Source organism: Musca domestica, unplaced genomic scaffold, assembly GCF_030504385.1.
Source record: "Musca domestica strain aabys unplaced genomic scaffold, Musca_domestica.polishedcontigs.V.1.1 63, whole genome shotgun sequence".
NCBI lineage: Eukaryota > Metazoa > Arthropoda > Insecta > Diptera > Muscidae > Musca > Musca domestica.
This window is the reverse complement of record NW_026712370.1, coordinates 3,922,975-3,950,176: the sequence shown is the minus strand read 5'-3', so window position 1 is coordinate 3,950,176 and position 27,202 is coordinate 3,922,975. Positions and strand designations below refer to the sequence as shown.

General features: G+C 34.6%; 2 protein-coding genes and 4 non-coding genes across 9 annotated transcripts in view; 3 read left to right on the top strand and 3 right to left on the bottom strand.

The window, feature by feature from the left end:
• LOC101896206 (aminopeptidase N) overlaps nucleotides 1-1,517 on the top strand; it is a 270,904-nt gene extending 269,387 nt beyond the window's left edge. For 2 of the 4 annotated variants that reach the window (XM_059129603.1, XM_059129602.1), the window contains one exon: nucleotides 547-1,517. In XM_059129603.1, the coding sequence (XP_058985586.1) occupies nucleotides 547-802 (256 nt within the window). In that variant the 3' untranslated portion in view covers nucleotides 803-1,517. The remainder of the gene's footprint in view (nucleotides 1-546) is intronic. The other 2 variants (XM_020039936.2, XM_005176612.3) reach the window with 2 other exon arrangements.
• Nucleotides 1,518-8,129: 6,612 nt separating this feature from the next.
• TRNAK-CUU (transfer RNA lysine (anticodon CUU)) lies at nucleotides 8,130-8,202 on the top strand. Its single transcript has one exon. It is a non-coding gene; the product is annotated as a tRNA-Lys (tRNA).
• A 3,885-nt stretch (nucleotides 8,203-12,087) lies between these two features.
• Nucleotides 12,088-12,159, bottom strand: TRNAQ-UUG (transfer RNA glutamine (anticodon UUG)). Its single transcript has one exon. It is a non-coding gene; the product is annotated as a tRNA-Gln (tRNA).
• A 451-nt stretch (nucleotides 12,160-12,610) lies between these two features.
• Nucleotides 12,611-12,682, bottom strand: TRNAQ-UUG (transfer RNA glutamine (anticodon UUG)). Its single transcript has one exon. It is a non-coding gene; the product is annotated as a tRNA-Gln (tRNA).
• A 3,130-nt stretch (nucleotides 12,683-15,812) lies between these two features.
• On the bottom strand, nucleotides 15,813-15,884 carry TRNAQ-UUG (transfer RNA glutamine (anticodon UUG)). The gene has a single exon. It is a non-coding gene; the product is annotated as a tRNA-Gln (tRNA).
• A 4,728-nt stretch (nucleotides 15,885-20,612) lies between these two features.
• Nucleotides 20,613-26,882, top strand: LOC101897607 (sperm-associated antigen 1). Its single transcript, XM_005176621.3, has 5 exons — nucleotides 20,613-20,943; nucleotides 21,016-21,428; nucleotides 25,427-25,554; nucleotides 26,096-26,223; nucleotides 26,313-26,882. Exons 1-5 carry the CDS (start codon nucleotides 20,674-20,676, stop codon nucleotides 26,802-26,804), a joined length of 1,431 nt encoding a protein of 476 aa, XP_005176678.1. The 5' UTR covers nucleotides 20,613-20,673; the 3' UTR covers nucleotides 26,805-26,882.
• Nucleotides 26,883-27,202: the final 320 nt, after the last annotated feature.

The window sequence follows — 27,202 nt, the reverse complement described above, 5'->3', positions numbered from 1 at the left end:
CTGTATCTGATTCCAGTATAAAATATCATTGGTATGGAGTGCCTATACATGTCGGAGACTTAAAAATCCGAATCGGATGAAACATAAATATGGGAGCTATAGCTATATATGAACCGATTTTCACCAAATTTGATGTACTTGCTTCTAGAGTGAATTCGGTCGGATGTGCCAAAATTCAGGTAATTTGGACTTGTATTTATCATTTGGTGCACAATTAATTGTTGAAGATATAAATGGGAGCCATATTTAAATTTGAACCGATTCTCATCAATTTCAATAGGGTTCGTCCTTGAGCTAAACAAATATTGTTAGGAAAATTTCATATTAATCGTATAATAAATGCGACCTGTAGTTTGTTCACAAGAAGATCCACAAAAGTAACTATGGGTCTATCTCGCTTCCTTTTTCATGTTACCAGCAAATGCCAAAACACATAATACCCTTATAGGGCATAAAAATTAAAGATCAACAACTAGTTTTTTTTTTTTTTTTTTGGATCCACAGCCATTTTCTAATCTCTCTTTTCTTCCATTTTATCCATTTCAGCTTCGGTGATGGTTTCTCCACATTGACATCAATGGTGAAATCGATAACCACCTACATGAGCAAAGAATACCACAAAGAGCAGCTGGAACGTTTCCGTGAAAAGGCGAAAGGTCTGGGTCTACAGGCTGTGGTGACAGCAATCGATTTGGCCATGGAACAGGTCAATAATAATATTTATTGGCGTAATCGTTCCTACTACAGTCTCAAGTCATTTATCGACATTATTGTGGAAGATTTTGAAATTCCAATTTTCTAAAGAGGAGAGTCGTCGTCGTCATCATTGCCAACGAAAACACTTCACACACATATACACACACATACACACAAACACATATACATCTTTACATAAACGATCTTTAAATTAAAAATAAATAACATAAAACACATACTTACATTACATGAATATGTTTTTATAGTTTTATAAGTTCAAAAAAGAAAAGAAGAAGAAAATCAATGAAATTTAAGTATTTGTTTGCAAACAACTCAAAGATTAAGAAGAGAAGAAAAGAATTGATAGTTTAAAAAAAGAAACTAAGAAAACGAAAACCAATCAATCACCTTTTTGTATAGAAATGAAATATTTTTTGTTTTTGATTTTGAAAACATTTCTTCAAAACTTTCTGTTATTACAAATTTAATTTGCAAACAAAAAGTGATATAATTTTAGTTTTTAATTTAATCACGATTTACAATTTAGTATTGAGCTTTAAAGCTAATTTTTAATTATAACGAACATTACATACATATACATGTTTTTTTTTTATTTAAATTTATTCTAATGCGATTTTATTTGATTTGTATTGTGTCCTGTTTTTGCGGAGCGTAGATTCCCCGGATATATTATTTATTTTATTTTTGTTTTTTATTTTTTTTTAATGTATAGAATCTGTGCTATATGTAAATTTAAAATATTACGATTATTATTTTTTTAATATAATTTTAAGTATTGTTCCTATATAACAAAGAAATAAAATGAAATGATAATTGTTAAGAGCTTAGAAATAAAGTGAGATAAAACAAAAAAACATTTGCGATGAATTATTTTATTTTTTGTTTAAGATATAAAAGGTTTGAAAAAATTACATGCAAAAAATACAAAAAAAAAAGGCAGTTGCAAAAAAATCGGCTCAGTATTTGGTGATTTATTGAGAATTTCAAGTCCAAGTGGAAATTTTGAATTTTTTATTAAAATTTTGCAATATAATTGAAGTTGTTTTTAATTTATTTTATATTCATTTAAATAATTTAACTAATTACAAGAAAAACCCGGCAGATTATCAAAGTAGAGCTAACAAGTAAAAAGCTGTAATTTCGGCTGGGCAGAACTTTGAATACTTTCCACGATTTGGAAATTTTCAAAAAAAAAAAAAAAAATCGGTTGAAATCTAAAAAAATACCGAATTTCACCGTTATATTAGGATCTATATGAAAACGTGGACCTGCACGAAAAATTTTCTGTCATAGACATAAAATTTTCATAAAATTATCAAAATAACGAATATCGATTATATTATGGGACCTATACCAAAAGGTTAACCTGCACAGACAATTTTCTGTCTAAGACTATAGTATCCATTACGAACTTCAACTACCAAATTTGAAACAATTCTGGTGAATAATGTCGCTAAAATCATCAAAATACCGAATATCGGGAGCTACCGTTATATGGGGGCTATACGAAGATGTGGACCCGCACAGACAATTTTCTGTCTAAGACTGTAGTATCCATTACGAACTTCAACTACCAAATTTGAAACAATTCCGGTGAATAGTGTCGCTTAAATCATCAAAACACCGAATATCGGGAGGCACCGTTATATGAAATCGGCCGAAAATATATATGGAAGCTATATTCAATCGATTTCAATATAGTTGGCAAATTCCAAATTTCATTGAATTAGAGATACGTAGCGTGTTTGCTGCATCAAATACTACATGAAATCGATCGAAAATTAAATGGGAGCTATATCCAAATCTGAACCGATCTAGATAAAATTCGGCAAACATATTTCCGAACTGTATTTGATATATTTCCCCAAATATTGTTGTTGCAGAGTGCATATTACGGCGGCGGTGGACAAAAATAGCAAATCGGATGAACAATATATATGGGAGCTATAGCTATATCTGAACCAATTTGGCACACATATTTCAGGCCTAATTTGGGTGTATATGCAAAATTCCATACAATTCGGGCTGATATTACACGTTTGGTGCACAATAAAAGGCTAATCGGACGAAGATATATATGGGAGCTATTTCTAAATTTTTACCGATTATCTCCAATTTCAATAGGGTTCGTCCTTGGGCCAAACAAATAATCTGTGCAAAATTTCATCTGGATCGGGCAATAAATGCGACCTGTACTTTGTTTGCAAAAATACATGGACAGACGGACGGACGCATAAATCGACTCCGAATGTGATTCTATGCAGATCATCAAAAGGAACTATGGGTCTATCTCGTTTCATTTTGCCTGTTACAAACAAATGCACAAAGACATAATATCCTGACCACCTTGTGGTGTAGTTTTCAGCCATATTTTGAAGAAAGGACCAACATTAATTCTTTGGATACTCACTGGAGGGTTATAATATGCGATAGTCCTCGTATTGTTATACCCTCCACCATACATAGTATAGGGATATAATAAGGTATATTAAGTTCGTCATTCCGTTTGTAACGTATAACTCATCGAAATGATAATTTTAGACCTAACTAAGCTAAATCGTCTTAGAATCATCACGAATATATATATATATATATATATATATATATATATATATATATATATATATATATATATATATATATATATATTCGTGATGATTCTAAGACGATTTAGCTTTCGTAATAACGCTAGAGTCAAAACGAATAAAGAAAGGCATCTAAAATTTGGCACCGATCTGTATTTTGTCTGCAGGCAGGTCAATTTCGAAGATGGGCTATATCGGTCCACGATAGCATGTAGCACCCATATAACGGTACCCCCTATGTTCGGTATTTTGATGATTTTAGCTCCCTCTTTTAATTTAATTCTCTGAAAATCCACACAAGGAGTTCCTTCTGAGTACTGAGTACCCCCTAGAAGGTACTCTCCGATATTCGGTATTCTTATGATTTTTGGAACATTATTCACCGGAATTGTTTCAAATTTCGTATTTAGAGCTCGTAATGAGTACTACAGCCTATGCAGGCCCACATATCGGTACCTCTTTATATTCGGTATTTTGATGATATTAGCGACATTATTCAGTGTAATTGTTCCAAATTTCGGATTTGAAGTTAGTTATGGGTGCTACAGTTTTACGCCTTCGTACAGCCACCATATAACGGCACCTCCCGATATTCGGTACTTTGATGATTTTAGGGACTTTATTCACCGGTACTATTTCCAATTTCGCATTTTGAGTTCCTAATGCGTACTACAGCCCATTGAAAAAAAATTACCTCTTCGTATTGCCCCCATATATCGGTATCTCCCTATTTCGGTATTTTAATGATTTTAAGGACATTATTCAGTGGAATTGTTCCAAATTTCGGATTTTCGTTTTGGGTGCTACAGTCTATGACAGAAAATTGTCTATTCAGGTGCAAGTCTTCCTATAGCCCCAATTTATCGTTAGCTCCATATATTCGGTATTTTGATGATTTTAGCAGCATTATTCGTCGGATTTGATTAAAATTACCTATTTGAAGGTCCTAATAGATCCAGATCTTCGTATTGACTTAACAGAATTTTTAACGTATTTTATTCATTTATTTATTTATTTTTTTTTTTTGTTTTTTGAAAATTTCCAAATTCGTTCTAAATAATGGAGAGTATTCAAAGTTTGGCTCAGCCGAACTTACTACTTTTTTATTTGTATTTTTTACTAATATCTTCAGAGACATATTTTTAAAATGAATGGTTTACAAGGAATATCAGTTGTAACATTTCAAAAAAATGTGGAAGTCGGGGAACTTTTCGATGTTGCCTTACAAAAACGGATACACCTGACTTTTATTTTAAGCTCCAATTTCATAATCCGCTGAGTTTTTCCTATAATTATTTTTTGTGTTGCACATTTTTTCAGTCGCAAAAAAAATTCCGCTAGCAGCTTACAAAAAAAGCCTTATATAATTAATTAAGCTTAGTGTCCTTAGAATCCTTTAAGGCTAATTATAAGAATGTCCAGTGTACGAATAAGAGATAATAAATAATTAAATCAACCAGCAATGGTCAGACATAGGTTAAGAGTGTCTGGATGTATAGAACGCAGTACTATTTTCTTATCAATATTGAGGGAATGTATTTTTCATAAAAAAACATTTATTTTTGAAGCTTTTCAATTTAATTTATACATATGTGTTTCCAAAGGGTTATATATTTAATATATGCTAAAAATCAATGTGAATCATCAATCATTTTTAATTAATGCAACATTACATTTAATATATCTACGTATCTATCTCTCTAATAACTCTGGCCCTTTTCTAAGCAAATAATAATTTAAAAAAATATATTTTAAGAAAAATGTGAAACAAGATTTTATCTATAAGAGAAAATTCAATGTAGTTGTTGAAGAAATAAATTGAAAATTAACAAACATATTCTCTTTTTTGATGCAAATTTTCGACTTGATAAATTTTTATACCCTCCACAATACTATGGAGGGTATATTAATTTTGTCATTCCGTTTGTAACTCCTCGAAATATTCATGTCAGACCCAACAAAGTATATATATTCTTGATCAGCGTAAAATTCTAAGACGATTTAGCCATGTCCGTCTGTCTGTCTGTTGCAATCACGCTATCTTTCGAACAAATTTAGATAGAAGACTAAAATTTCGCACACATGTATATTTTCCCAGTAGGCAGGTTAAGTTCGTAAATGGGCCATGTAGGTCCAAATTATCATATAGCCCCCATATAACGGTACCTCCCGATATTCGGTATTTTGATGATTTTAGCGACATTATTCTCCGGAATTCTTTCAAATTTGGCATTTAAAGTTCGTAATGGATACTACAGCCTAAGACAGAAAATTATCTGTGCAGGTCCACGTCTTCGTATAGCCCCCATATAACGGTACCCCCCGATATTCTGTTTCTTGATGATTTTAGCGACATTGTTTACCGGAATCGTTTCAAATTTGGTATTTGAAGCTCGTAATGGATACTACATCCTAAAACAAAAAATGAGCCATGTAGGTCCACGTCTTCATATAGCCCCCATACAACGGTACCCCCCGATATTCGGTATTTTGATGATTTTAGCGACATTGTTTACCGGAATCTTTTCAAATTTGAAGTTCGTAATGGATACTTCATCCAAAGTCAAAAAATGAGCCATGTAGGTCCACGTCTTCATATAGCCCCCATATAACGGAAGGATTATATTAAAACAAGTAAAAAAGAAGCTAAGTTCGGCTGGTCTGAGCTTAAAAAAATCGAAATAGACCGCTCAAATGAAAACCCTTATATGGGGGCTATACGAAGACGTGGTCCTGCATAAGTTATTTGTGTCATAGGCTGTAGTAACTGTTCCGAATTTTATATACGAAATTTGAAACAGAAATCTTCGCAAAAATCATCAAAATACCGCATATCGGAAGGTAACGTTATGTAGGGGATTTATGATATCGTGGACCTATGCAGACAATTCTCTTCCAAGGGGGTAATGTACTCACAAGGAACTCCTTTTGTGTATTTTAAGACAATTCCATTGAAAAATGTGGCTAAAATCATCAAAATACCGAATATCAGGGGGTACTGCAGACAAAAGACAGATTTATGCAAAATTTTAGATTCTTATATTAATTCGTTTTGAATGTAGCGTGATTTCAACAGACGGTCGGACGGACATGACTAAATCGTCTTAGAATTATACGCTGTTCATGATTATATATACTTTGTTAGGTCGAAAATTATTATTTCGATGAATTACAAATGGAATGACGAACTTAATATACCCTCCATACTATGTATGGTGGAGGGTATAAAAATATATATCGGAGCCGTGTTCCACCAAAAAATATGCGCCAAAATTAAGGTCATTTGGACTGATATTGGCCAATTTGTGCACTATTAACCCGAAATCGGTTGAAGATATATTTAGGAGCTATATCCAAATCTGAGTCGATCTCGATAAAATTTGGTAAAAGCATTTCTGGGCTGATTATGATATCTGGTACCAAATATCATTCTTGTGGAGGGCATATTACGAATGAGAGGGACTTAAAAACAAATATCGAATGAAACATATATATGGGAGCTGTAGTTATATCTGAACCGATTTTAATTTTCCAAATTTGATGTACTTGCGTCTAGACTGAATTCGCTCGGATGTGCCAAAATTCAGGTCATTTTAGACGGATTTTGGCCATTTGGTGCGCAATTAACCCGAAATCGGTTGAAGATACATATGTCAGCTAAATCCAAATCTGAGACGATCTCTATAAAATTTGGCAAAGGTATTTCTGAGCTCTAAAATATATTCGAATATTATTATTGTGCAGTGCATATTACTAATGTGAAGGACTTAAAGACTAAATCGGATGAAACATATATAATTGGAGCTATAGCTATATCTGAACCGATTTTCACAAAATTTGATGTAGTTGGTTCTAGACTGAATTTGGTCGGACGTGCCAAAATTCAGGTCATTTGGACTGATATTGGTCATTTGGTGCAAAATTAACCCGGAATCGGTTGAAGATATATATGGGCGTATATCTAAATCTGAGCCGATCTCTAAAAAATTTGACAGAGGTATTTCTGTTCTGTATCCGATACCTGATACCAAATATGTATTTTTATTATCGAATGCATATTAAGACTGTGAGGGATTTAAACACCAAATCGGATGAAACATATATATATGTGAGCTTTAGTTATATCTTTGATGCACTTGATTCTAAACTGAATTAGGCCAAATGTGCCCAAAATTCAGGACATTGGACTGATATTGGCCACTTGGTGCACAATTAACCCGAAATCGGTTGAGGAGCTATATCTAAATTTGAACAAATTCTCACCAATTTCAATAGGGTTCGTCCTTGTGCCATCTCCATCGCATAATAAATGTGACTTGCATTTTGTTCACAAAAATACATGGACGGACGGACGGACTGACATGCATAATTCGACTCAGAAAGTGATTCTATATGACTCCAATAAATAGAAATAAGATGAAATATGGCAAAATTTGAAATTAATTCTGATTTTCAATATATGTATATACAATTATGGGGGTCTATAGGAGAAGTTTCAAATCGAATGAAGAGTTTAATATATGCCCTGTTCCAGAGCCTACAGGAATCTTTTAGTTTTGCAATTGTTTTCGATATCATAAAGGGAAAATCGGTTATCGTTGTAAAAAGATTTTCATTCTTGCAGTTCTGGAACAGACCAATATACCACCCATTATAAAGATGTATTGGCAAGGGAAAAGGAAAGGCGTTTTGTTTTACGGAAAGTAGAAAGCCCGTTTTATTCAAATATAACAGTTGATGTTAATGAATTTCGGTATAAAAGAGGGGCATTGCGTGGAACCTATTTCTTTGTGTATATGTACGCTATTTGACACCGACTTGGTAACTGCCCGGCTAGCTCAGTCGGTAGAGCATGAGACTCTTAATCTCAGGGTCGTGGGTTCGAGCCCCACGTTGGGCGTAAGTAATTTTTTTGTACACTTTATCCATTTTTTATTAACCAAATGTTTTGGAATCTTAAAAACATTATTGTAAAACGAAATGAAAAAGTTTCCAGCAGCTTTCCAAAAACAAAGAAAATGAAATTTTAATGTACCATCCAACCAACAATCACTTCTTGGCTGATGGTGAGTGAGTGCCTGTGTGGTAGATAAGTATAATAAGTCCCCAATGGTAATGCAGTGCTTTGAACAATGTATTAACGACACGTCAGAAAATTGGTTCCTGTCTTTGTTAAATTTCTTTAATACAGAGTTGTATTGGAAATTTAATCACCATGCGAGGAAAATATTGTAGTGTGGTAGAATCGATATGCGCCAGTATGAAAGGGGTGAATTCCACATCAGAATATTAATGAAATTGAACATATGTTCTATTCCAGCAACTTGAATGAATCGACTGCTTTGAAATATGTGGGATATTTTGGATGGTGAATTTTTGTTAAATTAAAATAAACCAGTTCGACATTGTATGAATGGAAAAATTCTTACTGTCTACTAATTTATTGCATTATTCACTCAAAGTTTCTTTCACTTTTCTTCCAACTTCTTCAGGAGCTTTTATTGAAATGCCTATAGCAATGATATTTCATTATTATACCCTACACCACAGTATGGGGGGTATATTAAGTTTGTAATTCCGTTTGTAACACCTCGAAATATTCATTTTAGACCTTACAAAGTATATGTATTCTTGATCAGCATAAAATTCTATGTCCGTCCGTCTGTAGAAATCACTCCAGTTACCGAACGAAATGAAGTAGGTTAATAACATTTTACTCAAATGTATACTATGTCTGAGGACTTGTGGTATTGAAAATGGGCCGTGTAGGTCCACTTTTTGGTATAGCCCCCATATAATGGTACCTCCCTATTTTCAGCATGTTAATGACTTAGCGACATTATTCGCCGGAATTGTTTCAAATTTGGTATTTGAAGTTCGTACTATATACTACAGCCTATGACAGACAATTGTCTGTGCGTATAGCCCGTCTTCGTATAGCCCTTATATAACGTCACCTCCTGAAATTCGGTATTTGAAGTTCGAAATGGATACTAAAGCATATGACAGAAAATTATCTGTGCAGGTCCACGTCTTCGTATAGCCCCATATAACAGTACCTCCCTATATACCATATTTTGATGATTTTAGCTACATTATTCACAGTTTATTTCAAGTTTCGAATTTGAATATGGCAATGGCTTATGACAAACAATGCCTATATGTAAGACCACGTTATATAGACCCCAATATAACGGCTATATTCGGTATATTTAAAATTTTAAAAGAATTTTTTCAAGATTTTATTTTTTTTTTGAAAACTTCCAAATTCGTTCCAAATGGTGGAGGGTATTCAAAGTTCAGCCCGGCCAAACTGACTGCTTTTTAACTTGTTTACATTTTATAAGTTCACTATGTAATTAATTTAAAAAGCAAAAAAAAAACTTAATATTTTAATTCTTTTAAAGTAAAAAAATAAATATTAAAAGATATCATAGCTAAGCTCGTACACTTCGTATAATTTAAAGTATTTCTAGACATTAATATTTTGTATTCATTCCTTTGCTTTTTTACCATTTGGAGCCTGTTTGGCATACTTTTAAAAAGTTTTTCGCAAAAGCTAGGTTCAATTTTGTGCCATTCTTCCAACAAAGCTTTCTTCAAATCATCTTTGCAAGATATGGTATGTTGGCGGATTTATCCATCGAGATAGCTCCATAAATTCTCTATGGGGTTTATGTCTGGACTCTGGGCTTGTGTATCCATGATGTGAGGACAATGATGTACCAGTCATGACCGCACTTTATAAGCCTTGTGTTTCGAATCATTGTCTTGAGAAATATAATATTCTTCGCCAAGGTCGAGCTTTTCCTTACAGAGTGCAAACTTTCTTTCATAATGTTATGGTACATAGTCTGATCCATAATACCCTCAATAAAATGCAATACACCAGGTCCAGAGGCTGGACCTGATCCACCAGCGTGCTTTACTGTAGGCATGATATTTTTTTGGCAAGGAGCGCTTCATTTGCCTTTCTCCATATAAAAGGTCTGCCATCTGAACCAAAAAGGATTGCATTTGCTCTCGTCCGTAAACAGCACATTCTTCCAAAATGAAAAATCCTTTGATATATGCTCATTGGCAAATCGCAATCTTACTTCTTGATTTCGCTTGCTGTTTAGAGGTTTTTGTCTTGCTCTTCTTCCATTGTAATTCAACTTATGCAGAATATTTTTTTGTTGTTTTAGGGCAACATACTTTTTCCATATCCTTTTCAGCAATTTTTGCGAGCTTCGGTGCACTCAAAAATGGATCCTTTTTGATCTTCGTAAAGTATATTTCTTATCACTCAAGGTAAATATTTTATTATTTGAGGTTTTTGACTTATTTTCTACATCTTCATCTGTTTTGAACCGTTTAATGATGTACTGAACTGTAGATCGGCTTCTATTAACAATCTCAGATATCTCACTTAGCGATTTATGGTTTCTGTAATGTTTAATTACTAAATTTCTCACTTCAACAGTGGTTAGTCCTCGTTGTCTTCCCATTTTTATACTCTCAACCTTGGAAAGGAGGGTATATTAACTTTGTCATTCCGCTTGTAACATAATTTAATATTCGTCGTAGACCCCATAAAGTATATACATATATTCATAATCAGCATAAAATTCTAAGTCAATTTAACGATGTCCGTCTGTCTGTCTTGAAATCACGATACAGCCCACATTATTTGTCGTAGAGCGCCAATATTTAGCAGAGCAATTTGTATTGTGCCTAGGATGGTTGGTACTGACAATGAGATATATCGGTTCACGTTTTGGTATGGTCCCCATATAACGGTACCTCCCGATATTCGGTATTTTGATGATTTTTGACAAATTTTTTTCACGAATTTCTCTGAAAATTGGTATTTGTAGGTCATAATGGGTCCCAGTTCGTGTGGCGTGTCATTGCATGTATAGGTCCACGCTTTGGTATAGCCCCCATATAAAGGTACATCCTGATATTCGGTATTTTGATTGGTTTTGCCACATTGTTTCACGGATTTGTCTAAAAATTGGTATTTGTTGGTCATAAAGGGTTCCAGCTCCAGTGGCGAAACGTTGCATGTATAGTCCCTATATAACGGTATCTCCCGATATTCGGTATTTTGATGATTTTTGACAATTTTTTTTCACGAATTTCTCTGAAAACTGGTAGTTGTAGGCCATAATGGCTCTCAGTTCGTGTGTCGTATCATTGTAATTTTAGGTCCATGTTTTGGTATAGTCCCCATATAACGGTACCTCCCGATATTCGGTATTTTGTTGATTTTTGCCACATTTTGTCACGGATTTGTCTGAAAATTGGCATTTGTAGGTCATAATGGGTTCTAGCTCCTTTGGCGAAACATTGCACGTATGTGTCTACGATTTGGTATAGCCCCCATATAACGGTACCTCCCGATATTCGGCATTTTAATGGTTTTTGCCACATTTTTCACGGATTTGTATATAAATTGGTATTTGTTGGTCTTAATGGGTTCTAGCTCTTTTGGCGAAACACTGTATGTATAGGTCCACGTTTTTGTATAGCCTTATATAGCCGTATTTCCCGATATTCGGAATTTTGATGATTCTTGGCACATTTTCCCATGAAAAATCGGTATATGTGGGTCATAATGGGCTGTTTGAGTGGTATGGTATGTTTGAGACTGTAGCAAACATATATATGTTTGCTGCAAAATATGTTTGGAGACATGTTAGGGAGGCAGTTTTTTCACTCCGTGAATGAGAAGTGTTTACTTTGACCAAAAAATTTGAGTTTTATTAAAATACAATATAATAAAAATTCACTTTCAGACAGGTTCTACCGAGATTTGAACTCGGATCGCTGGATTCAAAGTCCAGAGTGCTAACCATTACACCATAGAACCGTATAGCGCAGGGTCTGCTAAATCCCAGTGAAAGTTTTTTGAGATATTATTTTTTATATACACATAAGACAAAAGTTTATATGTTTTAAAATTAAACATTTTTTTTATATTTTGTACCAATCCAAAATTAAAGGGTCTGTCTCTCCATGACGATATGATTGCGAACGAAAAATCCAATTAATTTCAAATATGATTTTCGAAATTTTAATTTAATTAAAAATTAAATAAAAGTCCTTTGTGAATGATGTTTTTCTTTCGCATAGATGTTCGTAGTCACAAAATTTTTTTTTTGAATTTATGAATTTTTGTGCGAATTTTTTTTCACTCGATTTATTTCTATTTCATTATTTTTTTTTTCTTTTTTTTAATTTATATACCATATTTTATATTTGTATATATACAAAATATCGATTATGGGAAATCGATTTCGTGCATCTGAATAAGTTTACCAAGGTTCTACCGAGATTTGAACTCGGATCGCTGGATTCAAAGTCCAGAGTGCTAACCATTACACCATAGAACCAGTTAACGGAACATTGTCAAACTTACCACTTCAATGTGTGGTGAAAAGAGAGAAAAACAACCATTGCGACAGAGCAGTGTGGGGTGAAAGTCTTTTTAACAGCAGACCATCTTGCCAGCTGTGTGTGTATGTGCCTCATTTTACACTAGCATTGCCGGCAGACATATTGGTATGTGTGTATGTTTGTTTTCATCTGTTATATGCGATGTTAATAACAGCAAAATCGTAATGTACAGGCGGCAAGATAATGGTGGTTGACCATTAACCTAAGACCATTAACCATAAACCTAATGGTAGTGTTTTTGTTAATTTCTATAAAGGGTGATTTCTAATGTCCAAATAACGTAATGCTTGAATGTTATTTCATGCAAATGTTTACCGAAATTGTCTATCGGCTTAGTCCAATTTTGCGTACTCTTTCCACCCTTTCGGCCGGTATCTCAATGGAATGGAAGAAGCGCGCGACGAACTTTCTTAACAGAGCATATACCTTGAAAATGAAATTCAATGATTTGCGAAAATTGTTCGTTTGTAAGACGCCAAAACTTGCCTCATCGAAATAACGGTTTTATACCCTAAGTCTGTTTGGACTAACTCCATTTCAGGAGTTCGATGTCCGTCCGTCTGTCTGCCAGGCTGGTGCGCACGATAACAATCGAATGGATCATAATATTATTATTAAGCTTAGATAGAGTTCAGAGATTGGCAATATCGGTCCCCTCTTCTGGTATCTCACCCTCCCCCCCTCTGTGGAACGACATTTTAAAAAAAAAAAAAAAAAAAAAAAAAAAAGAGTTAAGAAAGTCTTAAAGTCGGGTGGGCCGACTTTATGATACCCTGCACCACTTTGCTAATTTAGTAGAGCTCCGCATAACAATTAAAAGTTTTTATGGGATAATTCAATCATACACGCAATGATAATTATAATTATAATTTAAAGTTCAAAGGACTAAATATGCCGTAGCATTTGTATCTTTTAAATTCGAACTTGTATTGCCCATTTGGTGCACAATTTATTTGAAATCGGATAAAAATATATATGGGAGCTCTATCTAAATCTGAACTGATCTCGATAAAATTTGGCAAACATATTTCTGAGCTGTATTTGATATACTTCCCTGAATATCGTTGTTACGGAGTGCATATTGCGGCTGTGGGTAACAAATATAACAAATCGGATGAACAGTATATATGGGAGCTATAGCTATATCTGAACCGATCTTCACCAAATTTGACATACTGGCTTCTAGACTCAATTCGATTGTAAGTGCCAAATTTCATCCCATTTGGGCAAATATTAGACGTTTGGTGCACAATCACAGGTAAATCGGACGAAGTTATATATGGGAGCTATATCCAAATCTGAATTGATCTCGATAAAATTTGGCAAAGATATTGATCTGAGCTGTATTTGATGTATTTCCCCAAATATTGTTGTTACAGAGTGCATGTTACGGCTGCGGAGGACAAAAATAACAAATCAGATGAACAATATATATGGGAGCTATAGCTATATCTGGACCGATTTGGCATACTTATTTTCAGGTCCAATCTGACCGTATGTGCAAAATTCCATACTATTCGGGCTGATATTACACGTTTGGTGCACAATAAAAGGCAATTCGGACGAATATATATATGGGAGCTATATCTAAATTTTGACAGATTATATCCAATTTCAATAGGGTTCGTCCTTGGGCCAAGCAAATGATTTGTGCAAAATTTCATCTCGTTTACAAAAGTACATGGACAGACGGACGGACATGCATGAATCGACTCAGAATGTGATTCTATGCAGATCATCAAAAGGAAGTATGGATCTATCTCGTTTCCTTTTGCCTGTTACAAACAAATGCACAAAGACATAATACCCCGACCACCTTGTAGTGTAGGGTATAAAAATATTTTACTGCCCAGAAAAACATAGAAATATTCGATATTGGTCTAACTTTGAGAATAGAAAAACGACGTTAACATACGATTCCATTAAGATCAGTTAAAAAGATGGTAGAGATCGGATTATTCCACCTAGTACCTCCCCCAAAATGATTATAAAATCCGAAATAAACATCCGCTTCTCTTCATATTTCACACATCCCATTATTTCTACTAACACAAGATCTGTTGTGAAGATGGAATGAATGACGGAATGATGCAATGAAGCTCATAAAACACGAAATTAACATCCGATTCCATTACAGACTTTGTAGATCTCAATATTTCCTTTAACATAAGATCTTTTATCAAGATGGTAGAGATCGGACCATTACTTCTGGACTGAATTTTGACAATTCCGACTGAATTCATCCCAGAAACAAGTACTTCAAATTTGGTGAAAAATGGAGGAAATATTTTTTTTTTTTTTTGTTTTTTTGCAGAACTGATAAAATATTTTTTGTAATATTTTTTTAAACATTATTTGTTCGACATTCCCATCAATGGAACTATTTTGCATTTACTCAGGTGTAGTGCTACTTTAGCCCTAAATTGGGTTTTTCAATTTTTTAACGATTTCCGGCTCTTAGTTAAGTCTTTTACTTCTAAAAAATTTGTAGAATATTTTGATGTGATGCGATTCTACAGTTTTTAAACATTTAAACAAGGACCCAAAAGACCCTTTAAAGTCTCAACTGAGGGTTAATTTCTTTTTCATGTCAATTCCACCATGTCTGTCCGTCCGGAATTAAGTAGGTGGATAGATTTTCCCTCAAATATATTTTCGGTCCGTAAAAATGTTGGCATTGAATGTCCACGATTTTGTGAACCGTTCATATAACTGTACCGGCAGACTTAAGGTTTTTTGTGTGTTTTAGACACAATTTTTAACCGAACTTGCTGAAAAGTGGAAGTCTGTATTCCCAGTATGTAGGAAATATACTAGCATATGGTGGAGGGTATTAAAAATTCGACCCAGACGAATTTTTCTGATCTATTCGGTTTTTACTGTAACAATTGAAGTTTGCGCTCAATGTATTCAAAAAACCTTCTTGGCCGAAAAAGTGGATATTTTATTTAAGTTTTTTTTTCTTTTTTTTTAATTCCTTTTTTTTGGTGAGAAATTTTTAGTGGGAAATTTTACTGGTTCTAATACACATAATAACGGTCAAATTACTAGAAAAAAAGTTATTTTAGGTTCTACCGAGATTTGAACTCGGATCGCTGGATTCAAAGTCCAGAGTGCTAACCATTACACCATAGAACCTTGTTGGTCACGGGTGGATGGAATAAAACACACACAACTAAAAATGAACACCCTATGTGACGATCGTGAAACAAATACAGCTATGTGTGGACAGTGGTCACTCAACTAGCAATTTTTGCCGAATGCTCTGAAATCGTTTGTTATACTCTACACCATCATTCCGTTTGTAACTCCTCGAAATACTCATGTCAGACCCAACAAAGTATATATATTCTTGATCAGCGAAAAATTCTAAGACGATTTAGCCATGTCCGTCTGTGCGTTTGTCTGTCTGTTGTAATCACGCTATCTTTCGAACAAATTGAGATAGACGGCTAAAATTTTGCATGCATGTATATTTTGCCAGTAGTCAGGATATGTTCGTAAATGGGTCATGTAGGTCCACGTCTTCACATAGCCCCCATATAACGGTACCCTCCGATATTCGGTATTTTAATGATTTTAGCGACATTATTTAACGGAATCGTTAAAGTTCGTAATAGATACTGCAGCATAAATCAGAAAATGGGCCATGTAGGTCCACGTCTTCGTATAGCCCCCATATACCATACCCCCCGATATTCGGTATTTTCATTATTTTAGCAACATTATTTACCGGGATTGTTTCAAATTTCGCATGTGAAGTTCGTAATGGATAGTTCAGCCCATGCCAGAAAATTATCTGTGCAGGTCCACGTCTTCGTATAGCCCCCATATAATGGTACCCCCTATATTCGGTATTTTTATGATTTTAGCTACATCATGAACAGATTTTTCTTCAAGTTTCGCATTTAAATATTGTAATAACTTATGACAAAAGTTGCCTATGCAGGTCCACGTCGTCGTATAGGCATTCGGTATTTTTAAGATTTTAACAGAATTTTTCACGGATTTTATTTATTTTTTGGAAATTGTCAAATTTGTACCAAATGGTGGAGGATATTAACTAAACTTACAGCTTTTTTACTTGTTGAGGATTCGTAATGAACTTTCAAACAAGTTGACAATTTGTTTTTTTATAATTTTTCTTAGAAATTGGAACGATGGTTCAAATTTTTAAATCGTCGAACATTTTCCTGCTCTCTGTACCAAGTTTCTGCACAAACTTGAAAAAAAGTTGATATTTTCTTCCAAATTCAGTCCGAATCCCTACTCAAGTTTCCAATTCTGAATTCGGTTGCAAAATAGCTACAACATTTGTATGGCCATTTCCTTCGATATCTAAAATATTATATTATATACAGAGTGAGATAAAAAAAACCTGCATCAAAGTCAAACGGCATAATTTTTACATTTTTTTTTTAATTTTATTGGATGAAGGCAAAAAATGTCGGAAATAGCATCAAATTTTAGAATAAGTTTAGATTTATTCGAATTGGTCACCTTTGGCACGTATTATGGGTTTCAAGCGGCCAATGAAACCGTCACACGCTGCCCGAATGTTGCTCTGCGGTATTTTGACCCATTCCCGGCGAAGCGCTTGTTTGAGGTGATCGACACTTTGGTATTTTTTAGTGCCAACCTTGCTTTCCAAAATACTCCAGACACAATAGTCCATCGTATTGGTATCCGGAGATTTTGGTGGCCATTGTGCGCTGGAAATGAAGCGAGGAACCTCATTTTGTAACCATTCTTGGGTGGCGCGTGCTGAGTGCGATGGTGCTGAGTCCTGTTGGAATGTCAAAGGTCTGCGGCCAAAATGTTTGGGTGCCCAAGCCCTTAATACACCCTCCAGAATATTTTCGACATTTATTCTGATGCCACGGTCGATTAATACGAGCGGGGAGCGACCATCGTTTGTTATGACGGCCCACACCATCACCATGGCCGGCACTTGAGTTCTGGTGGCCAACCGAAGGTGCACATTTTCAGCTGACCTCTTTGGCAAGTAAATACGATCATTTTTTTTACAACAAACTGCAACTAACTGCTGGACAACGAATGTTTTCTCATCGGCTCACCACTTTTGGCCAATCGAAGCAAATCTTAGCTCTTTTGAGTCTAATTTCTTTCTGTTGCGGTGTAAGTTCTTGCACTTTTTGGAATTTCCATGGCTTTACCTCGAGCTCATTTTTCAATATTTGTCGAATGGCATATTGCGATATGTTCAGCTCACGAGCCATTTTTCGCCCACTGCGACGCAGGTTTCGATTAAGTCGCTTCTTTACTTTTCAAACTATTTCGGCTGATGTTGCTGTTTTCTTCCGTCCACTTCCTTGACGTCGGGCTACGCTACCAGTATCACGGTAACGAACGATGCTGCGAGACACAAAAGTTTTATTCACATTTAAATGCTGGAGTGCTCTAACGATAGCCAACAATAACCGTAAAATCGGATGAAGATGTATATCGAAACCATATAAAAATCTAAACCGATCTCGATAACATTTGGCAGAGATATCTTCGAGCAGAATTTGATGCCCGGGGGACTTTAACACTAAATCAGATGTAACATTTATATGGGAGCTATAGCTATATCTTCACCGATTATCACCAAATTTGATGTACTTGCTTCTAGACTGAATTCCGTCGAAAGTGCCAAAATTCAGTATACTTGAGCTGATTTTAGCCATTTGGTACACAATAAACATGAAATCGGATAAAGATTTATATGAGAGCTATATCCAAATCTGAATCGATCTTGACAAAATTGTAGGCACTTATTTCTGTCTTATTACGCATATGAGGGACTTAAAACCCCAAATCGGATGAAGCATATATATGGGAGCTATAGCTGTATCTCAACCGATTTTCACAAAATTTGATGTACTTACTTCTAGACTAAATTCGGTCGGATGTGTCAAAGCTCATATCATTTGGATTGATATTGGCTATTTGGTGCACAATTATACCGAAATCGGTTGAAGATATATGTGGAAGCTATATCAAAATCTGAACCGATTCTCACTAATTTTAATAGGTTTCGTGCTTGGGACAAACAAATATTGTTGGGAAAGTTTCATCTCAGTCGCATAATAAATGTGAGCTGCATTTTGTTCACAAAAATACATGGACAAACGGACGGACGGACTGACATGCATAAATCGACTCAAGAAGTTATTCTATGAAGATCCTCAAAAGTAACTATAAGTCTATCTCGCTTCCTTTTCCACATTACAAACAAATGCAAAAATACATGATACCCTTACCACTATGTTGTGTAGGGTATAAACATGGGAAACTCAGAGACAAATTTAGATTTTCAGATTTTTTTAAAGATCCAAAAATTCTTAATATTTCCTAGAAAAACCTGAAACTATTTTCAAATTTCAGAACTTGATTTTTTATACCCTACACCACAAGGTGGTCAGGGTATTATGTCTTTGTGCATTTGTTTGTAACAGGCAAAAGGAAACGAGATAGACCCATTGTTCACGTTCGTGTCGTGCCCAAATTTGGAAATCCCAGTTCCTTTTGATGATCTGCATAGAATCACATTCTGAGTCGATTTATGCATGTCCGTCCGTCCGTCCGTCTGTCCATGTATTTTTGTAAACAAAGTACAGTTCGCATTTATTGCCCTATCCAGATGAAAGTTTGCACAAATCATTTGTTTGGCCCAAGGACGAACCCTATTGAATTTGGAGATAATCGGTCAAAATTTAGATATAGCTTGCATATATATCTTCGTCCGATTTGCTTTTTATTGTGCACCAAACGTGTAATATCAGTCCGAATAGTATGAAATTTTGCACATACAATCAGATTGGACCTGAAAATAGGTATGCCAAATATGATCGAAATCGGTTCAGATATAGCTATAGCTCCCATATATATATTGTACATCCGATTTGTTATTTTTGTCCTCCACAGCCGTAATATGCACTCTGTAACAACAATATTTGGGAAAATATATCAAATACAGCTCAGAAATGCATTTGCTAAATTTTATCACGATCGGTTCAAATTTGGGTATAGCTCCCATATATAACTTCGTCCGATTTACCTTTGATTGTGCACCAAACGTCTAATATTTGGCCAAATTGGATGAAATTTGGCACTTACGACCGAATTGAGTCTAGAAGCCAGTATGTCAAATTTCGGTTCAGATATAGCTATAGCTTCCATACATACTGTTCATCCGATTTGTTATATTTGTTACCCACAGCCGTAATATGCACTCCGTAACAACGATATTCACAGAAAAATATCGAACACAGCTCAGAAATATCTTTGCCAAATTTTATCGAAATCGGTTCGGATTTGGATATAGCTCCCATACTTTTTTTTTATCCGATTTCAAATTAATTGTGCACCAAATGGGCAATACAAGTCCGAATTTAAAAGATACAAATGCTTCGGCATATTTAGTCCTTTGAACTTTAAATTATAATTATAATCATTGCGTGCATGATTGAATTCTCCCATAAATACTTTTAATTGTTATGCGGAGCTCTACTAAATTAGCAAAGTGGTGTAGGGTATCATAAAGTTGGCCCCTTCTGCAAAACTTTCCCGTATAATAGCGGACACCACCATGAGAAGAACTTCTCCGCATCACGTCTTCGAGGGAAAGGCCGTTTTCTCGTTTTCGACCTTCTGGTCTTCCATCCCTTGGGCTTCTATTAGATGATATTTTGGTCGTTACTAAGAAGACCGTTTGATCTTAATACACTTATTTCAATTTTGGCCCCAAATTTTTCACATGGCAACCCTTAAACCCGACGAAACCTTGCTACGGTAACCAAGACAATATTTGTTTGTTTGTGAAGTGTTTATATTTTTTTAAAAAAAAAACTGACACTCGAATTGAAAACAAGTTATAAAACATAACAACAAACTCTCCATTAAAATCCAAATTTACTAAAATATGTCTCAACCTAAGCGAACTTTGATGGAACGCTATGGCATACCCGTACAACATTTGGATTTTCAATATATTGCCGAGTGTAAGGACGAACGAGAAATTGAGAGAATTGTACACATCCTCAGATCCGGCGAGGAGGGATATTACCCAGATCTTACCAAATGTGCTGAAGAGAAGTTACATGAACTAAAGCCGCATAGTCGTCTATTTCGGGTGGAGGAACACATTCGGGGACGAGAAGCCTTAGGCGAACAAGAATGGAAGCCGATTTATGTGAGATGGGATTTTATGATATTATTTACAAACCAAAAAAAAAAACATGACATTGAATATTTTTTCTTTTAGGATTGGAATCATGAAATCAAAACCAAGGATAAAACATTGCAAAAATTGAGTAAAGAAAAGGGTGCGGAACTTGATTTGCCGCCCGTACGACAAAATGCTCATATATCCTTAAAGAAACCCGAAGACTCAAAGACCAACAAAAATGAAACTAATGCTGCTGATGCCAAAGTAGAGCGTATCAAATCAACCGATTACAGCAAATGGGATAAATACGATGCTGAGGAAGAAATATTACGCCTCGACTTGGCCGAAGAACGTATCCAAGAAGAAACTGAGAGAAAAAATCGTTTAAATTTGGAAAAAATTAAAGCCAGCTATCCCAAGATCGAAGAGATTCTCGAAGAGGCGGAGGCAAATGGAAAGGGCTCAATTCATGCCCTTAGTGATATTGAAAGGGAAAAACTGTCGGAAGAGTAAGATTTGTCTGTTTTAAATGTCCTACACTCTATACCAACTTTATCAATCATTTAGTACTTTTCGTACACTTTCTAAATCATCTAAAAGCCATACACTAACAGTGAACTTAATTCTGAAATTCATAATAATAAGGAATATAACATTCCTACTATCTATGACAATTTTTGTACCATTGCGTACACAAAATCGAAATACACCAACTAATTTAAAATTTATCACCAAGATGCACAATTTAAGTTCTTTTCATACACAATATACAAATTTTGGTACCATTTGGTGCGATTAGTATACATACAAACAGATTTCGAAGACCAACTCTTGATATCAGCCATGCTTCCCAACTTTGATTTCCATATAAAATTTCACCCCTAACAAAAAAGTACATTAGTAACTTTTAGTACTTTTCGTACCCTTATACTATGAATTTCGAAAAACGTTTTTTTGAAAATATTTATCATAGACAAACCTGCGTACAAAAATGCAGATCTCTAAAATCCCAGAATCGCACAATATTATCTGTACCACTATTGTAGTTTTTTAGTTGGAATTTTCAAAAACCTAATATTTCAAGATTCTACCTTAGCTTTCAGCGAAATTCATATCAATTTGGAGAATTCTCCTTATTTAAAACTTCAATATGTGTGGTCTTTAATTATTTTGAAAAGGTAGTTTATGGTTTTACCTTAAAAGATGTTTTCATTAAAAAAAAATTCCCTCGAGTGAGAAAAGACCTTCGAGAGATATTTTATGAATAGAAGACCCTCGGATTCATGAGCTTTACCGGGTCTTATGGGGATATGATACCTTCTATATTGCACATTTTCACGCCGTATTCTATGGATTTGAGGCATTGTAGATATAAAAGAACCTTGGGTCGATTTTAATGGACAGAAAACGTAAATAGAAGACCTTTGATATTGGAGACCTCTTGAGATTGGAGACATCTTACTCTGCTTCAATAAATAAATGACCTATGATAATTTTTCATTGATGTCTCATGAGAGACGATGTGTAATTATTTTCATCCTCTTAATTCACCTTTAATTCGAGGGGTTTTTAAAGGATGGGAGGCCATTGTGAGAACTTCTATAGGTCAGAAGCCTTCAGAAGGTCTTTTCGTCATTTTGGGACTTTCCACTGGTCCTTAATATACCTTTTCATACCCTCCACTATAGTATGGAGGGTATATTAACATTGTCATTCCGTTTGTAACTCCTTGAAATACGCATGTCAGACCCAACAAAGTATATATATTTTTGATCCGCTTAAAAATCTAATTCGATTTATCAATGTCAGTCGTCTGTTATAATTGCGCTAAGTTTCGAACGAATTGAGATAGAAGGCTACAATTTTGCATATATGTGTATTTTGGTACATATGGTTACTTCAACCTATAACATCTTGTCTATGCAGGTCTATGTCTTTGTAGTCCCCACATAGAACGGTACCTCCCATTATTCGGTATTTTTATGGTATTAGCGACATTATTAAACGGAATTGTGTTAAATTTCCAATTTGAATGTCCTTATGGATACTGCGGTCTATGCAGGTCTTCGCCTTCGTATAGCCCGCCTATAATGGTTTTCGTGTAAACAGTATTTTTTTAACGATTTTTATATCCTCCACCATAGTATGGAGGGTATATTAAGTTTGTCATTCCGTTTGTAACACCTCGAAATATACATTTTAGACCCCACAAAGTATATATATTCTTGATCAGCATAAAATTCTATGTCGATTTATCAATGTCCGTCCGTCTGTCCGTCTGTGGAAATCACTCTAGCTTCCGAACGAAATGAAGTAGGTTGATAAAATTTTACGCAAATGTGTACTATGTCTGCAGGACTTTTGGTATTGAAAATGGGCCATATAGGTCCACGTCTTCGGATAGCTCCCATATAACTGTACCTCCCGATACTCGGTATTTTGATGATTTTAGCCACATTATTTACCGGAATTGTTTCAAATTTGGTATTTAAAGTTTTTAATAGATACTACAGCATAAAACAGAAAATGGGCAATGTAGGTCCACGTCTTCGTATAGCCCCCATGTAACGGTATTTTGATCATTTTAGCCACATTATTTACCGGAATTACTTCAATTTTGGTATTTGAAGTTCGTATTGGATACTACATCCTAAGACAGAAAATAAGCCATGTAGATCTACGTCTTAGTATAGCCCCCATATAACGGTACCCCCGATCTTCGGTATTTTCATGATTTTAGCGAACCTATTTACCGGAATTGTTTCAAATTTCGCATTTGAAGTTCGTTATGAATACTACAGCCTATGACAGAAAATTGTCTGTGCAGGTCCACGTCTTCGTATAGCCCCCATATAACGGTACTCCCCGATATTCGGTATTTTGATGATTTTATCGGAATTGTTTCAAATTTCGCATTTGAAGTTCGTGAAGTTCGATATAACAGCCTATAACAAAAAATTTTCTGTGCAGGTGCACGTTTTATAACCACCATGGTACCTCCCTATATTCGACGATTTTAGCTACATTATAAACAGATTTTTTTTAAAGTTTCGCATTTGAATATTGTGATATAAGTTGCCTTGTGACAAAAGTTGTCTATGCAGGTCCACGTCGCCATATAGACTCTAATATACGGCTACATGATTTTAACAGAATTTTAAAATCCTTTTATTTATTATTATTTTTTTTTTGAAATTGTTAAATTCGTACCAAATGGTGGAGGGTATTCAAAGTTCGGCCTGGCCGAACTTACAGCTTTTTTACTTGTTTTATATATGGCTAGAGAGTATATATATCATTTGATACGTGCCCGATCGTGCCCAAATAACCCTTTTTTAGGCCCTAGGTCTATTTGGACCAAATCCGTTTCAGGACATTTGGGGTCGATCTAGCGATGTTCGTCCGTCCGTCTGGCTTGTGCGCACGATAACTCTCGAAGGGAGTATCCGATTTGCTCCAAACTTGGTAAATCGTACTATTATTATCACACTTAGATTGTGTTTGAGATGCGCAATATAGGTCCACTTCTTCTGGTACCACCCCCCCCCCCCAAAAAAAAATCGAAATTTTCAAAAAAAAAAAAATAAAAATAATTTGCAGCACCAAAAAATAAAGAATAATCCGATTTGCTCCAACGTTGCAAACATTTTGAATATATACAATATATTTTTATACCCCTCATCATATTATGGATGGTATATTAACTTTGTCTTTCCGTTTGTAATTAATCGAAATACTCATGTAAGGCCCAACAAAGTATATATTTTTATTAGCGTAAGATTCTAAGACGACTTAGCAAAGTCCATCTGTCTGTCTATATTTTGTAATCACGCTACCTTTCGAACGAATTGAGATAGAACACTAAAATTTAAGTTTGTGAATGGGCTATGTAGGTCCACGTTTTCATATTGTTTCAAATTTGGTATTTAAAGTTTGTAATGAATACTACAGCCTATGACAGAAAATTGTCTGTGCAGGGCCACGTATTCGTATAGGCCCTATATAATGGTACCTCGGTACGATATTCGTATTTTAGTGATTTAAACGACATTATTCACCTGGAATTGTTTCAAATTTGGTATATAATGTTCATAATGAACCCTACAGCCTATGATTTTCTGTGCAGGTCCACGTTTTGGTATAGCCCCCATATAATGGTACCTCCTATATTCGGTATTGTGTATGTTTGTATGTATGTATCATTGTTCACTGAATTTTTTCAAGTTTCGAATTTGAATTTTGTAATGGCTTACGACAAAAATAGCCTATGCAGGTCCACATCGTCGTATAGACCCTAATATAACGGCTACTTTCGGTAGTTTTAAGATTTTAACAGAATTTTTAACGGATTTCCTTTTTTTGCAAATTGCCAAATGCATTCCAAATGGTGGAGGGTATTCAAAGTTCGGCCCGGCTGAACTTACGGTTTTTGCTTAAATCTAGATAATTTGAAGATCACACCCTAACTTACAATGGACTTATGTATTATTCTTTTCTTCGTCCGCAGCTTTCGTTTGCGTGGCAATGAGTATTTTCGTGCCAAGGAATATGAATTTGCATTGGCCGAGTATACTAAAGCCATACAGGTATATCCGGAGAAGGCAGTCGGTCCCTACAACAATCGAGCTGTAACCTGTGAGTAGATAGTTTTTCCTATTTTATTACACATTTTTCAGATGCAATTCGAGAATTAATTTTTTATTTAGTAATCTTTCAAATTTAATTCGAGATTTCCATTTGTTATTCAAAACATTTTAAATGTAATTCGAAAATTTAATTTGTTAATCGAAACAATAATTCGAAATATTTCACTTGTAATTCGAATTATTTAATTTTTAATTCGAATTTTTGAATTTTAAAATCGAATTATTTCAATTGAAACTCAAATTATATAATTTGTAATTCAAAAATTTTGCATAGGCTTCATATTTGCTTTTCGAAATAAAATGATTCGAATTATAAGTGAAATATTTCAAATTTTAAATGGAATTTTACGAATCACAAATTAAATTCTCCAATTAAAATTAAAAGGGAATTTTCGAATTTCAATTGAAATTTTACGAATTACAAAATGGAATTCTCGAATTAAAAAGTAATTATTACGAATTACAAATAAAATGTTTCGAATTACATATGAAAAAGGATTATAATATTTGTGAATTACTCTCTGTTTTAGATATAAAACAACAGCGATTTTTGGAGGCCATCAAGGATTGTGAGGCATGTTTAGCGTTGGATCCAAAGAATCTTAAAGCCCGTTTACGTTTAGCGGAGGCAAGTTATGGCCATGGCAGGCGGAGGGAGGTAGATTATGTTACATAACACAGATTTCGAGTGATTTTGATGTTAAAAAAATCTCGTTTTTTTTTTTTTTTTTTTTTTTTTTTTTGTAGTCCTATCAACTGTACATCAATGTCCTGGAAGTGGATCCCCAGAACTCGATAGCCCTCAAAGCCATAACAGAGCTGCGAAAAATGTTTGAAGATTTGCCACCACCACTCTCTAGACGAATGCAAATTATCGATGAGGATTCTTCAAAGGCAGCAACACCCAAAACCAATTCAAGTTCCTTAAAGACGGAAATTCAAAAGAAAACTAATACCGTTTCGAAAAAATCCACCCCCGAGCAGAGTGAACTGAAAAATTACGATTTAGCAGATCTGGTTAAACCCAATCGTTTGGTTAAAAATAAAATATTGAAAGCAGCCGAAAATTTTGGCAAATTACAAATAAAGGCGCAAACAAGAGCAAAGGATGAGGATAAAAAGGAGATTGAAACGAAAGAAAAGCCAAAGGAAGTTGATGATACAGAGTTTTCAAATTTTGTAGTACCGGGAAATGTAAGAGCATCGGGCATGGGAAAAATCTTAATAGAAGAGATTTAGTTGCAAATTTTTATCATAAACGAATAATAAAAAAATAAATACTAATTTGTTTAGTTAAATAACACTGTGCAACACAAAAAAAAAAAATACAGGAAAATGATGAAATACATTACTGGTAGTTGCGTCATTAATTTTTTTTCGACATGAAGATAACACCTCTCGTTGCTTGTCTGTATTTAATTTGGATTTGACGGTATTTCATATTCGACACAATGTTTTCAAAATATTGCGCAAAAACTTATCTAAAAATAGGCAGATATGGACAAGTGAAAAATAATGCAGTTACAGTTTAGACCGTCTAATTGAAATAAAACAAGTAAAAACGCTATAAGTTCGGACGGGCCAATCTTTGAATACCCTCCATCATTTGCAACAAATTTGGCAAATTTCAAAAAAAA